The following is a 17,640-nucleotide window of genomic DNA, read 5'->3' as shown; positions in this document are numbered from 1 at the left end:
TTTCTTCATACGCCTTTCATTCCAGGAACTAATCTCGTGAATCTTCTCTGCATTGCCACCAACACAGAGATCAAAACTGTCAGGAGTACATCAGGTATGTCTCATCAGCACTTAATAAAGTTACATTAAACCTCTCCACTTTTGTATTTTATAACTCTTGTAATGAAGACCATTTCATTAGCCTTCCCAATGACTTAATCTGCCTACAAGCTACCTTTGTGCTTCATGTATTTGTAACCCCATGACCCTTTGTTTAGGAACATTCTATAGTCTCATTCCATTTCTTTCTTCACATTCACTCATATTATACCCCATCTGCCAACATTGTGCCCACTCACTTATCCTATTGATGTCTTATGCAGGTTCTTTATGTCTTCCGCATTATTCGCTAAAGGGCCTGTCCCATTTAGTCTATTTTTTAGGCGACTAGGCTATCGCCACACGATCACTGGGGTGGCGCCTGTATCGTCGTGAGTAGTCTCAGTCGCCCAAAGAGTCGTAGCGTCTTTCTGGTTTCGCTGGATGTTCAACATTTTTCGGCAACAGTGGGTTGACGCCAATGAGCGTAGCTTGATTTCTCCTGATGTAGGTGCTGTCGTAGGTTGCCGCCAGGCGACGTAGGTTGTCGCCGGTGCTGACTTTCGTGAATTCCATTAGCGACTACCTACGTCAACCGGCGACAGGTACTGTCAACTGAATTGCCTTCAGTTATCTAGAGTTGTCGTCAACTGGGTCATAGCTTGTCGTGGGTGGACGTAGGTTGACTTTGGTTGTCGTAGGTTGTCGCCTGTGTGGTCGTAGGTAGTCGTAGGTGGATATACTAATGGGTCACTGATTGTCGGTAGCTTGTCGACTAGGTGGTAGGTTGTTGTAGCTTGTCGTAGACATTGTCATGGTGGGGGTCCAGTCGCCGGTATTTCGGCAACCTGCTACGACTATGACAGTCGCCGGCAGTCGCATAAAAAATCGCGTAAATGGGACAGGCCCTTAATCCACCTATCGTCAGCAAGTTTGTTACAGCACAATCGGTCCCTTTATCCAAGATATCCGTATGGGCACCACACTTGCCAAACTGAAAATTTTATACATTTGAATAAATACAATTTTATACATTTCAATAATAGATATCTGTATGGGCACCACACTTGTTATGACATTGCCAAACTGAAAATGACCTGTTTATCTTGACACAAGATGCCAGTGAATTATACCTAACCCCATTAGCTCTTGTGACTTCATAAATACTTTCAGGAAATCAAATACATTACATCTACATGTCCCCTTCAACCATTGTTACATCGACCAATTCAAACCCTCTCAGAATTGTAAACATTTCAATTAGACACCTCACATTTCTTCTCAATGGCAACACCGACAAAACCTCCTCAGATTTTCCACAGAAAATAACCCCTTCACCCCAGAAATCAACAGTGTTATCCTTCCCAATGGAAGCGTATCCCTTCTTAAAATGAGAATTAAACTGTAGATAAACTCCTGGTGTGGCCTCACCAATCATGTGAAGAGCTCAAGCAAGACCTACCTACCTTTTGCAATAAAAGCAAACATTCCATTTACTTTCCTAATTACCTGCTGTGCCTGTTTACTAACGTGCTACAGGTGCATGAAGGATGATTCCCAGCCACCTGTGTATGGAGTTGATAGACACTGTAAGCCATTCTCAAGTGGGGAGAAGGTCACATGAAGCGTAATATTTTCCTTGTCCCCAGTCTCTTTCACTTGAAATGTTAAACCTACTTCCATCTAGTGGGGTGCCGCAAGGCTCGTTGTTGGGACTGCAGCTATTTACAATATATATTAATGATTTAGATGAAGGAATTAAAAGTAACATTAGCAAATTTGCAGATGACACACAGCTGGGTGGCAGTGTGAACTGTGAAGAGGATGCTATGAGGATGCAGGGTGACTTGGATAAGTTGGGTGAGTGGGCAGATGCAGTATAATGTGGGTACATGTGAGGTTATCCACTTTGGTGGCAAGAAACAAGAAGGCAGATTATTATCTGAATGGTGTCAGATTAGGAAAAGGGGAAGTGCAACAAGACCTGGGTGTCCTTGTACATCAGTCACTGAAAATAAGCATGCAGGTACAGCAGGCAGTGAAGAAAACTAATGGCATGTTAGCCTACATAACGAGAGGATTTGAGTAAAGGAGCAAAGAGGTCCTTCTGCAGTTGCACAGGGCCCTGGTGCGACCACACCTGGAGTATTGTGGGCAGTTTTGGTCTCCTAATTTGAGGAAGGACATTTGTGCTATTGAAGGAGTGCAGCATAGGTTCACGAGGTTAATTCCCGGGATGGCGGAATTGTCATATGATGAACGAATGGAGCTACAGGGCTTGTATTCACTGGAATTTAGAAGGATGAGAGGAACTCTCATAGAAACATAAAATTATTAAAGGATTGGTCACGCTAGATGCAGGAAACATGTTCCCGATGTTGGGGGAGTCCAAAACCAGAGGCCACAGTTTAAGAATAAGGGGTAGGGCATTTAGAACTGAGATTAGGAAAAACTTTTTCACCCAGAGAGTTTGTGAATTTGTGGAATTCTCTGCCTCAGAAGGCAGTGGAGGCCAATTCACTAGATGCATTCAAAAGAGAGTTAGATAGAGCTCTTCGGGCTAGTGGAATCAAGAGATATGGAGAGAAGGCAGGAACTGGGTACTGATTGTGGATGATCAGCCATGATCACATTGCTGGCTCGAAGGGCCGAATGGGTTACTCCTGCATCTATTTTCTATGTATCTGCCTCAGATATATATTGTATAATTTCAAGGCAAGGGATTCCCTCTGTAGTCCAGGCTTAGATTTATCCATCAATCAGGATGACTCACTTTACTGCTTGTGGGACCTGTGCATGCATAAATTGGACCATGTTTTTCATCCATGGTAACCAGGGTCACGTTTCAACAATAACTATCGGATTACCAAACATTTTGAGACATTAAAGCATTATGAAAGACAATGATACAAAGGCAATAGTTGATTTATTTTTATTCTTACGTCCTCTCATGGATTCTTACAGTAGACTGTTGGACAACTATCAAAGAAGGACCCAAGCTGATTTTTTCTCTCTCCTTAAGTGGGAATTGCAAAAACAGCTGTAGAGATCTAAACCAGGATTGCCAAAGGACAGCACTAAGGCAATCCAATCCAGAATGGCCCTGTTGAGGCATTGTTAAGAATCAAGATAGAATTTATTTTTTTATTGTGATCTTGGCCACTTAAAACAAAGGTTTTGTAATTTTAGCAGTTAAAATTCGCAGCCAACAAAAAAAGTGAGCCTTTCTGCAAGAAATTGCAGCGAATTTTGGATGCAGCCCAGACCATCACACAAACCAACCTCCCTTCCATTGACTCCATTTATGCCTCACGCTGCCTCGGCAAGTCCTGCAGCATAATCAAAGACAAGTCGCACCCTGGCCACTCCCTCTTCTCCCTTCAGACAAAGGTATAGAAGTGTGAAAGCACACATCACCACGTTTCTGCCAAGCTGCTAGGAGGCAACTGAATCATCCTACCACAACCTGAGCGCCGTGCTGAACGACTATCTACCTCTTTGATGACCCTCGGACTATCCTTGATCGGACGTAGCTGACTTTACCTTGCACTAAACGTTATTCCCTTATCATGTATCTATACACTATAAATGAATCGATTGTAATAATGTACTTTCTGCTAACTGGTTGCACGCAACAAAAGCTTTTCACTGTAACTCGGTACAAGTGACAATAAACTAAACTCAACTGAACTGAACCTTTCACCTTTACACTTCCCATTTGTCACTGAAACAGTGCACAAATTTTTAATAAGAGTATTAGCCAATATTGATCCCTCAACCAATGTCACCATGCAGATTACTTGTCCAATACCATCTTCTTCAAACAGTTCAGCGTCCTCTCGACCAGCAACACCACTACTTCTTCCAATCAATCTCACTTGATTTCCCCACCACCACAGCAATTTCCTCTCTCTTCACCCCTTCCTATCTTCTGCAACTTAAAATACCTTTGATTTCTATGTATTTCTAAATCCGATATGGTGTCATTGAATTGAAATCACTTTTTACAGCTGCTGCTGCCTGGCATGCTGAGTATTTCTCACATTTTCTGGTTTTTAATTATAAATCGGAACATCCTGATCCTTGCCCAGGTTAAACAACAGTTTCCGTCGGTTTGTTGCCAATGAGAAGGGAGCTTTAAGGGCCTGTCCCACCTTCACGACCTAATTCACGACCTTTTTTACTCGTGGACATTTTTCATCATGCTAGAAAAAACGCCCCAACTACCTGATGCCACGAGTATCTACGACTAGCATTACGGCCTGCTACGACCTACCTACGACTTCCTACGACCTCGTGACGACCTCCTACGACCATGCTGCGAGTATGAGTCAAGGGCAAACTCGGCAGTGAATTAGGTCGTGAATTAGGTCGTGAAAGTGGGACAGGCCCTTTACTAAATTGAAGGTCTTCTAACCCTTACAATCAAGGTTGTAGTGTCACTGAAGAACATTTATCTTCCTGCAGCCTGAATGATCTCATCTGTTATTTGTTTTACTGCGTAGATTAGGAAATTACATGTATTTGTTGAGAACATTATTACATCATATCATTATGATCACTGAACTGCCAACCACAGGCTAATCACAATGGAGCAGAGAAGACATCATTATCATTACAGTGAAGAACTCCAAAGAGTCATGTACATGTTTTAATTACTGATAACAAATGTGCGGAGTGTTGAATAACAGAGATTATAACAATACATACTGGGAGGTGAGGGGTGGGAGGAAATATGCTGAACATGATTTATTTTCATAAAAGTACAAATTAGCCACTGCAATATCGTGCCAATATCATGCTCTTCCAAACTTCTGTTCTACTGGCTTTAGACACTATTTATACACAAAATTGTCAATTGCTTCAGTACACACATGAACAACATAAAATGACCAACGCATAAAGTAGTGGATTGATAACAGATGAATACTGACATCTTAACTGGAAAACCAGCATTTCGGAGAGAGATCGAGGCCCATTCATGTAAGGACTAAGAAGATGCATGTAAGAATTAAGATGATCACATAAGAAAATGCACGATTGCCTGAATTGAATCTGTAGAAGTGTGTGAGTGGACACGAGGGAGAAAACAAGTACATGCGAGTGAGTAAGTCTCCATAAATGGGCGCACAGCAAGTCAAATCAAGTTGAATTTATTGTCACAGGCATAATTACAGTGAGGTAGACGTACAATGATAATCTTGCTTGCAGCAGCATAACGGGCACATAGACTTAGACTACACACAAAAACATAAATTACACATAAATTACACATACAAATGTCAAACAAAAGTGGTGAACAGTACATGAACTAAAACAGGATCACGATGTATATAAAGAATACTGCTACCATGCCCTGATCTGATATTTCATTTGAATCCCTTCACAAATCTGCTAAACCTTCTGTAATATCAAATTCAACTAATTATCCATGCTCCATCAACTTACCAATTTAAAGATTATCTTTGCAACAAGCCGAACCATATCAGTTGGAACTTGAGGATAAATGCTTCTCAAACACTTGCATTCACACTTGTGCTCTGGCCAAGCTAGTTTCTGAAATAAAAAGACAGATACGTCAAATAATATACAGCACAGATAAATGCACTAAATCATGACAAAAAAAGAAGTATGTAGTCCATTGGTCAGGCTCTGGAAACCGAAAATACATTTCAACAGAAAATTCTATTGATAAATAATAAAGACCCCACCTCATAGCAGTGCTGACAAGATTAATTATAAGGAATAAGAGTAAAACAATCAACTAGAAGATGGCAATATAAATACAAAAAGAACTTGAGTTCAATATCTTGCTAAAGTTTTTTAATATATTTCAAACAACCTGCTCTAATGTAGAACGACAAATTCATTTGCACTGAACCCAAAAAAATGCATTATAGAATTGAAAGTTAATAACCAGTTCTGCACAAATTCCTGGATGCCTTAGCATGTCACAAAATTCACCACACATTTTTTAATGGAATTTTATCTTCTTCGTTGACGCTTGCTGGTGCAAAACACCTGCAAATAAAGTCAACAGCAGTGCGACATGTAAAATGTCCAGATAACTTATTCAGCCTGCCTGAAGAATGATTTCTCATTTATCGGCAGGGACAGAAATGAGAGAAGCTGAAATTTTAGCTGCAAAGAGGTTAGGATAGGTCATCTCATTTACTACTTTTACCTAAGCAGCCCTTGGGATCTAGGATGACTTGCATTTGGACCATTTCCGAGAGCTCGGAAGTGGTTAATGAGGCCAGTGTGTGAACTATAGCTACCGCCAACGATGCAGAAAGGGGGTGTTGAATGGCATGTGGAAGTGGGTAGTTTGGGTCCTTCCCTTTACTTTGGGATTGTGAGCTCTAGTCAAAGGGACTCAAGGTTTTCATGCCATCGTAAATGATCCTTCTTCATTTGGAAGGTAGACAAAAATGCTGGAGAAACTCAGCGGGTGAGGCAGCAACTATGGAGAGAAGGAATAGGCGACGTTTCAGGTCGAGACCCTTCCCTTCTTCAGACTGATGTCGGGAGAAAAGGTAGTAAGAGACAGTAGGCTTGTGGGAGAGCTGGGAAGGGGAGGGGAAGGAGAGGGGAAGGAGGGAGAAAGCATAGACTACCTGAAATTGGAGAAGTCAATGTTCATACCGCTGGGGTGTAAACTACCCAAGCAAAATATGACGTGCTATTCCTCCAATTTGCACTGGGCGATGGGGGAAGCCCAGGACAGAAAGGTCGGATTTGGAATGGGAGGGGGAGTTGAAGTGCTGAGCTACCGGGAGATCAGGTTGGTTATTGCGAACTGAGCGGAGGTGTTGGGCAAAGTGATCGCCAAGCCTGTGCTTGGTCTCGCCGTTGAAAAGAAGTTGACACCTGGAACAGTGGATGCAGTAGATGAGGTTGGAGGAGGTGCAGGTGAACCTCTGCCTCACCTGGAAAGATTGCTTGGGTCATTGGATGGAGTCAATGGGGGGGGGGGGGGGGGGGTAAAGCGACAAGTGTAGCATTTCCTGTGGTTGCAAGGGAAAGTACCAGCGGAGGGAGTGGTTTGGGTTGGAAGGGACGAGTTGACCAGGGAGTTACGCAGGGAACATCTCTGCGGAAAGCAGAAAAGGGAGGAGATGGGAAGATGTGACTAGTGGTGGAATCCCGTTGGTGGTGGCGAAAATGTCGGAGGATTATATAGGTAAAAGAGGTCCTGGATTGGGAATAATGCTGGGAATGTCAAGCAAAGACCTCAAGGGAACTGTCTGAGCCCTGAACTTTAAACATAGCTCATGGGCATAGCTAAAATGATGAAGCAGGAATATGCCTTTGATTGATGTGGCTCACAGCCAAATCAAGAGGACATAAGGAATTGGAAGAGACACAAATTAAACAAAGTCCATTTTAATACTTCAAGCCCTAGCTATGTACACCAGGTTTCCAACATATGAATGCAGCTCAGAAATAAAACTTTATACCAACATCATTCAGGTCACGTTAAACAACATGTGTTTTATTCAGAAAAGCATCATTTGTGTTAATGAGTTTCTTATGTGACTTCTGGTGATAAGTCTTTTGCCTATGAAAAAAATCAAGATAGCATTTAGAAAATAATTGAAACGGCCTTTGAAAGGCCATCAGCAATCCTATTAGTTATGTTAGACAAATTTTGTCTTTTCAGATACCAAATGTGGTATATATATAAATAAATAAATAAATATGTCATGTATATATATATATATATATATATATATATATATATATATATATAGGAAATATAGGATATGGTACCTTGTATTGTCTAATGTTCAAAATACTTTTCTCTGTATATCAGTATTTTAAATGCAATATAGTCCACAGGTATTTAATTTAATTTAATTTAAATAGTCCACAGGTAAGGACTCATGAACCATCGCAAAGTTGCCACAGGTGGACTATTCAGGTTCCTAGAGGGTGAACTCAAGTCCCAGGATAGGTCTGAACCATGCTCAAAGCATACTGTTCAAAACATTTACTCAACCACCTCTCCCATCATGCTTTCTATTGCTCTGTGAAGAGACAGTTCCACAAGAACTGAAACAAAAGTATATAACCATGTGAATTTTAGATCGTCATTAGACCATTAAGCCCCTCATGGCTGCCCTACCATTCAATAGATCCTAGTTCATTTGGCTGTAACCTCAGTTCTGCATTTCTGCCTACCCAGAAGCAAAGCAAGCATTCTCTTGCTTCTAAAGAATCCATTACTGTTGACTGCAAAATATTCAGACTTACATCATAATCCTTTGAAGAGCTTCAAAGACTCGCACGCCTCAGAAAAACAGTTTTACCACATCGGTGACCCCCTTTTTATAAACATTGACCCCATAGTTTCAGATTCTTTAACAAGAGAAAACATCCTCTGCAGCTCCATCCTGAAAAGACCCCAGGGATTTTTTGAGTGTCAATCAGATCATCTCTTAATAAAGACTCATTGCAGACCCTGAAAAAACAGAACGTTTCCATGATCCCGGCAATTCAGACATTAATAATGATTTTTACCTTGCACGCCATTCACTGCATTTTGTCAACAAAACAAAACTCTATGTCTACTCATATTCCACACCAATTTATTAGTTCCTACACCAGGGGATTGTTTTTTCTGTACTTCTTGCACCTATCCTTCCATTCATCAGATCATTGTTGACCTAGTACTATCTACCTGCTCTATTCCCATTTACCTCAATTCCCTCAATATCCAACAATCTATTGATCCGTCAAAAATGCACTGACTGATTCTTCAGCACCACTTCACAAACCCCTGGCTAAGAAATTGTTTCTCACCTGCCCAGAATGAGCTAGATCCTAAACTAATATTTTTCATTGGTATTCACCAGGAACAAGGATGTGCAGGTTCGAGAGTTAAGGGAGGGTAAGCTGACATTCTGGAGCACATCTCTATCAGGAAGGATAGAGTGCATGAAATAATGGAGCACAATAGGGTAGATAGGGCCTAACAGAATCTATCCCAAAATGACAAGGGACGAAATAAAAGGAGATTGATATATCTGTCAAAGATTTTTGCATCTTTGTTAGCCACAGGTGAAGTACCAGCAACCTGGCGGATAGTTAATTTTATCCCCTTGTTCAAAAAGGGCAGTAGGGATAGACCTCTAAGTGTTATGTCAATGGCAGGGAAGTTGTTGGAGAAAATCCTGAGGGACAGTATTTAACTTCATGTAGAAAGGCAGGAACTGATTAGGAGAGTTCAGTATGGTTGTGTGCAGGGGAGATCATATCTTTGATGCAGAGTTTTTTTGAGGAGATTATGAGAAAAATTGATGAGTGTAGAGTTTCAGAAGTGGGTTATACGGACTTAAGTAAAGCTTTCAATAAGGTGATAAACTAGTCCAGAAAATTAAGGTACAGGATATCTGAGGCATGTTGGCAAATTGGATCCAAAATTGGATGGGAAGAGGCAGATGGTAGTGGTAGATGGTTGTTTTTCTGACTGGAAATCTGTAATGATTTCAGCAGGAATCAGCTCTGCAGCCTTTGTTGTTTGTATTATATATAAATGACTTGGATGGGAATGTGGGGGTACGATTAGTAAGCTTGCAGCCAACATGAAATTATGAATGGTAAATAGGAAAGAAGGTTGTTTAAAGATAGAGTGGTACATAATTCAGCTGGAATGCAGGGTGGAGCAGTGACAGGTGGAATTTCATCAGATAATACACTTTGAGAGGCCAAATTCCCGGAGAATGTAAAGAGTAAATGGCAGACACCTTAGGATTGTGGACGTACTGACAGATCTTGAGTACTAATCCATAGCTCCCTCAGAGTGGCAAGACAGGTGGATAAGGTAGTGATTAAGGAATTTAGTATACTTGCCTTCATAGGCCAAGGCACTGAGTATAAGAGTTGGAATGTCATGTTGCAGCTGCAAATAGCATTGGTTAAACCACACTTGGAGTATTGTGTACTGGTTGCCTCAAGAAGGATGTGGTAGCAATAGAGAAGGAGCAGAAGAGACTCATCAGGTAGCATGCTCATCCTGACGCATGTACAATTGCACCAGAATATTAGCGTTCAGTGATTTGTGATCAAGGATACTCAGGCATTTCTCGCTCTCATATAATTTAAACAATACTCAGCATTTCTATTTTCATTTCCAATATGGATCACCTCACATTTTTCATCGTTGTACTATCCCTTCAAGTTGATCCCCGGTTGGATGTAAAATACCCCATTGCATTGATATGAGTGAGAATAGTGGCATTAACACCATCATTTGGTCAATACATATCCTTCAATCAACATAACCAAAAACAAATTATTTGTTTTTGTCATATTGCTGTGTGTGGGAGCTGGCTGTGGTATTTCCTACATTACAGCTGTGAATACATTTCTCAAGTGCTTCATGGGTTGTAACTTCTTTGGCAGGTAAAATGCTCCAAATACATGCAAGATTTTCTTTTACGAAAAAGCAAAGGAATCACAATGCGATTTGACATGGAGAGCATTTTGGAAAGGTATGTATTTATAAACGTTATATAGCAGAGAAACGGGACTTTCAGCCCAACTCATCCATGTCAACCAAGATGTGTATCTAGATAGACACTAAAGACTGCAGATGTAATCTAAAGCAAAACAAAACTGGTGGAGGAACTCGCTGGGTCAAGCAGAATCTGTGGAGTCAGAGGAATGGTCCATGCTTCAGGTCAAGACCAGGCATCGGGACTCTGCCTCCACAGGTGCTGCCTAACCTGTTGAGCTCCTCCAACAGCTTGTTTATTGTTGCCTTGCCTTGCCTTGGCAATGTGCTGCATTGGCAAAAGGAATTTCACTACATCTAGGTGTATGTGACAATAAATCAACCTTTGAACCTTTGAACCTTTGAACCTTTGGAAGCTAATCCCATTTGCCTGTGTTTGATCTATCTATCTATCTATCTATCTATCTATCTATCTATCTATCTATCTATCTATCTATCTATCTATCTATCTATCTCTGATCTTGTTATCTTCCAGTTTGGTGGTCATTCTATTTGTGCAAAAACGGCTCACGATTTTTCGCCAGTTCACTCACCGTTCTTCTATGCTGCGATTGCACCAAGTTTCGTTCCGATCGGTTGAATGTCGTAAAAGTTAGCGAGGTTTAAAAATCTTAAAAACCACGCATGCGCAGATCGATTTCTTCTCCTGCCTTCCAGCGCCGCGCAGTCTCTTCCCCTGTCACTCCCCGGGACAGTCTGCCCCTTCCTGCGCCATCGCGTCTTTATTGTAGATGAGGATGGCCGGCGGAGGTATCCCACCGGACTTTCGGAGGGACCCAAAGCAGCCCCGCCCCAAGCAGCAGCCTAGCCCCGCCCCAAGCAGCAGCCCAGCCCCAAGCAGCAGCCCAGCATCGGAGACCCGACCCAGCCCAGCCAAGCATGGGAGAACCAGCCAAGCCCAGCGTCGGTGATGTCGCCGATGTCGCCAAACGGAAAGCGGAGACTCTGATCCCGGCAGAGGAGAACGACCAGCGACCGCTGCGAGTCCCCATCGCACCGCCAATTCCAGCCACTACCTCTCTGGTCCCCCTCGCTGGCTCCTCCCACCCTCCCCCGTGATGCCCCTCTCTCTTCCCCCGTCTTTTCTCCCCCCCATGCCCACACCCCCCTCTCCCCCACACACCCCTCAACGCCCACACACACCACCACCCAAAATTAGATTAACCTCGTACGGCTAAGGGAATCAAGGGATATGGGGAAAAAGCCAGAACGGGATACTGATTTTGGATGATCAGTCATGATCATATTGAATGGCGGTGCTGGCTCGAAGAGCCAAATGGCCTCCTCCAGCACCTATGATCTATGTTTCTATAATGCAGAGGATCCAGGAGTGGAAGCTGTTAAAAGACCAGAATTTAGCAGCTCAATTCCAACTGCTGTATCCACCTCCATGAAAGGCAGGTAGACACAAAATGCTGGAGTACCTCAGCGAGACAGGCAGCAGATGTCCCGCTGCCTGTCCCGCTGAGTTACTCCAACATTTTTTGTCTACCTTTGATTTAAACCAGCATCTGCAGTTCTTTCCTATCCATAAAAGACAGCACAGCTCATCCACAGAAAATGAGCTGGACAGGTGCCAGACCACAGAGATTTGATTGCCAAATGTTTTCTGAGCCAATATCCTAAATCTGAAACAGATTTGATATTTTCAAAAATAGCCCAGAGATGATTCAGAAGAGATAACACAGCGAAATGCAACAACACAGTTGATTGGAACTTCCAATGCACAAGACAAGCCCGCAAGGAAGATTAAAAGACACAGAAAGTAATGCAATTATTCTGAAGGAGGACTGTACAATTAGCCAGCTGCCTAACATCTGTAAAGCACAGGGGGGTTGTGTGTTTTTATACCCTGCATATGCGTGAATGAAAAATAAAGGCAGTGGAAGTGCCCAGATACATTTACTGATAATAAACTCTGGAGAGTACGTGGCTCTGATCTTTATATCATGATGAGATGAAGCAAAAGACTGCCCTCCCACCTCTTAGTCTCCAGCCTCACAGTGAAGCTCAGAGCACGACTGGGTTATGGTACCTTATTTTACCGTAGTTTAACAACTATACCGGCAGTAAACAATTGCAGTTCCTCTCAAACCACCTCTTGTTTTGTTTGATCACAGTGTACCAATTGCGCTTCAGCAGTTAATACTCTCACCTTGGAATAACAAAAGATTGGGAATTTGAATCTCACATTAGAAAGGGATCAACATTTCAATTTGTCATATGATAACACAATGATTTGTAAAGCCGAATTTGTGGAAAAGATTCCATGGCGCTATTATTTTTTTAAAGCATGGTTATGCTACCTACATTGAGAACAATCTTTACTTGTACAGTGCTTTTTGCACCATGTGCGTTGCCTGTCCCAATTTTTAAATAAACAGAAGTCGAGGAGGCACAGGTTGAATTAGGAATGTCCTTAACACATTATTAGTACGGGTGTCAGAGGTTGTGGGGGAGAAGGCAGGAGAATGGGGTTAGGAGTGAGAGTTAGATCAGCCATGATTGAATAGCTGAGTAGACTTGATGGGCCGAATGGCCTAATTCTACTCCTATTCCTTATGACCTTATGAACACTGATCCTCAAAAGAGAAGCCTTTAGCATTTACCACCTTGGTGTTTGGTTTATTGTCATGTATACTTATGTACAGTAAAACAACTACATGCACTATCCAGGCATATCAAGCCATACATAAGTACAGCAAGATAATGTAAAAGAGAAAAGGAAACAGAATGTATAATAAAATGTTATAGCTGAAGACCAAGTGCAGATTAAAAAAAAGTGCATGGGCAGCAACAAGGTAGATTGGAAGATACCACCATATCTTCAACCCAATGAGAGAGGGGAGAAGAGCGAGAATAACCAGGGTGTGTGTGGTCCTCATTTATGGTGCTTACATACGGCATTTTTCATGGGAGTGGGGAGAAATCTAGTAGAGGTTGGGATAGAGGCTGGTTTGCATAATACAGTGGCTTGCAAAAGTATTCATACCCCTTGAACTTTTCCACATTTTGTCACGTTACAACCACAAACGTAATTGTATTTTATTGGGATTTTATGTGATAGACCAACACAAAGTGGCGCATAATTGTGAAGTGGAAGGAAAATGATACATGGTTTTCAAATTTGTTTACAAATAAAAAACTGAAAAGTGTGGCGTGCAAAAGTATTCAGCCCCCTTTACTCTGATACCCCTAAATAAAATCCAGTGCAGCCAATTGCCTTCAGAAGTCACCTAATTAGTAAATAGAGTCCACTTGTGTGTAATCTAATCTCAGTATAAATACAGCTGTTCTGTGAAGGCCTCAGAGGTTTGTTAGAGAACATTAGTGAACAAACAGCATCATGAAGCCCAAGGAACACACCAGACAGGTCAGGGATAAAGTTGTGGAGAAGTTTAAAGCAGGGTTAGGTTATAAAAATATATCCCAAGCTTTGAACATCTCATGGAGCACTGTTCAATCCATCATCCGAAAATGGAAAGAGTATGGCACAACTGCAAACCTACCAAGACATGGCCGTCCACCTAAACTGACAGGCCGAGCAAGGAGAGCATTGATCAGAGAAGTAGCCAAGTAGCCATGGTAACTCTGGAGGAGCTGCAGAGATCCACAGCTCAGGTGGGAGAATCTGTCCACAGGACAATTATTGCCAAATACAGGGCAATCTTGGAAGACTGGGGCGGAGGTTCACCTTCCAGCAGGACAACGACCCTAAACATACAGCCAGAGCTACAATGCTGTATGATCAAAGCATATTCAATTGTTAGAATGGCCCAGTCAAAGTCCAGACCTAAATCCAATTGAGAATCTCTGGCAAGACTTGAAAATTGCTGTTCACAGATGCTCTCCATCCAATCTGACTGAGCTTGAGCTATTTTGCAAAGAAGAATGGGCAAAAATTTCAGTCACTAGATGTGCAAAGCTGGTAGACATACCCCAAAAGACTTGCAGCTGTAATTGCAGCGAAAGGTGGTTCTACAAAGTATTGACTCAGGGGGGCTGAATACTTTTGCACGCCACACTTTTCAGTTTTTTATCTGTAAAGAAATTTGAAAACTATGTATCATTTTCCTTCCACTTCACAATTATGCGCCACTTTGTGTTGGTCTATCATATAAAATCCCAATAAAATACATTTACGTTTGTGGTTGTAACGTGACAAAATGTGGAAAAGTTCAAGGGGTATGAATACTTTTGCAAGCCACTGTATATTAAGCTGTGTTCATAACTGCAATTTCTTGCGGTCTTGGGCAGAGCAGTTGCCATACCAAGGTGTGATGCATCTGGATAGGATGTTTTCTATGCTCTTTAATTAAATTTAGTAAGAGTCATTGGTGACATGCCAAATTTCCTTTGACTTTCAAAGAAGTAGAGGCATCTGTGCACTTTCTTGACTGTAGCATCAGATTTGTTAGTCCAGTGCAAAATGGTGGTGATGTTTACACCTAGGAACTTGAAACTTGCATTCAGCTCCACTTCATTGCGATTGATACAGACAGGGATGTCTATGCCACCCTGTTTCATGAAGTCCATGACCAGACCCTTTGTTTTGCCGACACTGAGGGAGAGATTGTTGTCTTGACATCATACTACAAAGCTATCTCCTTGCTGGACGCCATTGGTCATTTGCGATCCATTCACTTCACTTGTGCAATCTCAAACTTGTAAATAGACTTCGAGCAGAGTTTGGCCACTGGTGTTCTGAATTATCATGGAGGATGTTTAGTCACCTATCCTAACGGGTAGGAAGTTCAGGATCCAGTTGCAGAGGGGTGTGCTGAGCACTAGGTCCAGGGGTTTGGAGATACATTTGTTTGGAATAATGCTGTTGAAAGCAGAACTTAATTAATCAATGTTGGAGCCTGATGTAGCTGTCCTTGTTATCTAGATGATCGAGGGATGAGTGAAGGCCAGGGATATGGAAGCTGTCATCTACCTGTGTGGCAATAGATGAATTGAGTTGATGTGCACAATCTCCAGCCTCTTTACGTGCTTCATGATGATGGATGTCAGAGTCAGTGGTCAATAGTCACTAAAGCTTTGCTTTAGTGCCGGGATGATGGTGGTCTTCTTAAACTAGGTGGAAATCTCAGAATGGAATAGGATGTGATTATAAATATCTGTAAAAACTCCTGCCAGCTGGTCAGTGTAGGTCCTCAGGCCAAAACCCCCATCCTTGCCAGTCACCTACAGCGGCTTCACTCTCAGAAAGACCGATCTAACATCTACAATGGTGACCATGGGTACAGGTGCACACAAAACTGTCAGGGCAGGTGACATTATTCCACCAACCTTCTGTTCAAAATGAGCAAATAAATCATTGATCTTGTCTGGGAGGGATGCGTTGTTGCCAGCAATTCTGCTCAACTTTGCTTTATAATCCATTATAGCATGAAAGCCTAACCACATTCAACAGGTATCTGTGTGGTTAGACTAGGAGGACTGGTTTATCCTGATACATACGATGACCAGGAGGATGACATCAGATTCCCAGGGTCCAAGCTGGTGTTCAGAGTCCACCTGATGCCTGACCAACCATAGACCACTCTGGGGAGATCTTTCACCAGCATGGTGACAGCAAAGGGGAGCAGCAGTAGAGTTGCTGTCTTATAATACATTCAGCGCCGGAGACCCGGGTTCGATCCCGACTATGTGTGCTGACTGTACAGAGTTTGTATATTCTCCCCGTGACTGCGTGGGTTTTCTCAGAGATCTTCAGTTTTCTTCCACACTCCAAAGACATACAGATTTGTAGGTTAATTGGCTTGGGTTTGTATGCTTGAAATAAGTGTAAATTGTCCCTAGTGTCAGTAGGCTTGTGTTAATGTGCGGGGATCGCTGGTCGGTGCGGACTCGGTGGGCCAAAGGGCTGTATCTCTAAACTAAAAGCACCAAATGCAATTTTGAAGAGCTCTTTTAAGGAGCCGTTATAGACAAAGAAACAGTGATATTCTTTGCATAACTTTCCTGTCCCTGCATCCTTCTCAAATTTCATCTTATTTCAAGACAGGTACTTGTGCGTGAACTTCAGGAATTTCCAGGTGAAGCTGATGCTGCAAAGAACAATGTGGGAATGTGTCCAGCTTTCTGATTTGGGGGAGTGAGAACTGACTGCCCTCTGAGATTATAGCGTTTGTGGCTAGCTTTTTGGAGATAAAGCTTTTTTTAATTGTTTTTTTCTCACTGACCTGGAGCACCTTAAGTTTCAGAAGTGATTAATGGTAAATCCTATAATATGTTTTATTTTTTCTCTGTCACCTTTTGACTTCCTACTACTCCGTGATTACTATGTTATAATACAATACAATCAATACAATGCCGTCCCTCAATACAATATGGTTCCTCAAGCCTCAGCTGCCCCCGGATCTTGTGCTACACAGTGTGGCCTGTTGTGTCCCAGCCGACAAATCCTTCCCGCAAACCCTGCCCCCTCAAGGCCCGTCCACAACCTTTCCCTTACTTATGAAGTACAATTGTTCAAGCCTATCCATCCTCAATATCCCTCAGTCAGTACAACTAAAACAATTTCTCAGTCACTTTCACATTGCTGCTCAAAGAAGCTTCCTTCTACAATACATGATCAAAAATACTTAATTAGCAGGTAAGCTCCTCGCATTCACGTTCAGTCACAAAATGCATTTAAAAAATGTCAAATTTTGTTCCTTTTCAGATAGCCTTTCTCTTACCTTGCGCAATCATCCTTTTCAATATCATTTCAATGGACCACCTCAATATAAATCTACCTTTATGGTGTTCTTTTCCCTGCCCTTTATGTGATTAAAACCTGTTAATTTTTTTTGTTTTCACCAGATCATCAATTTAAACCACTCACCATTTCTCCATCTGCAGTTAGTATCCGACCCGCCAAGCATACCTAAAATTTTACGCTCATGTTTCAGACTTCATCTTGTGTCATTGCAATACATGTTTACCAAATGTTGGCTTTCTATTCAACTGAAAAATCAAGACAGTGGTTGAAACAGTCAAAAAATATGAGGTAAATCAGTGAGTAGTGAAATGCCAAAGTGGAAGTTATTAAA

The 17,640-nt window shown here is 42.0% G+C and overlaps 1 protein-coding gene across 1 annotated transcript in view; it reads right to left on the bottom strand.

Annotated features, from left to right (window-relative positions):
* smyd3 (SET and MYND domain containing 3) overlaps positions 1 to 17,640 on the bottom strand; it is a 775,824-nt gene that overhangs the window by 569,705 nt on the left and 188,479 nt on the right. Inside the window, exon 3 of the mRNA XM_033025885.1 lies at positions 5,527 to 5,634. Coding sequence (XP_032881776.1) covers positions 5,527 to 5,634 — 108 coding nt within the window. The remainder of the gene's footprint in view (positions 1 to 5,526; positions 5,635 to 17,640) is intronic.

The sequence above is a fragment of the Amblyraja radiata genome, chromosome 8 (assembly GCF_010909765.2).
Source record: "Amblyraja radiata isolate CabotCenter1 chromosome 8, sAmbRad1.1.pri, whole genome shotgun sequence".
Taxonomy (NCBI): Eukaryota; Metazoa; Chordata; class Chondrichthyes; order Rajiformes; family Rajidae; genus Amblyraja; species Amblyraja radiata.
This window is presented reverse-complemented; position numbering and strand designations above follow the sequence as displayed.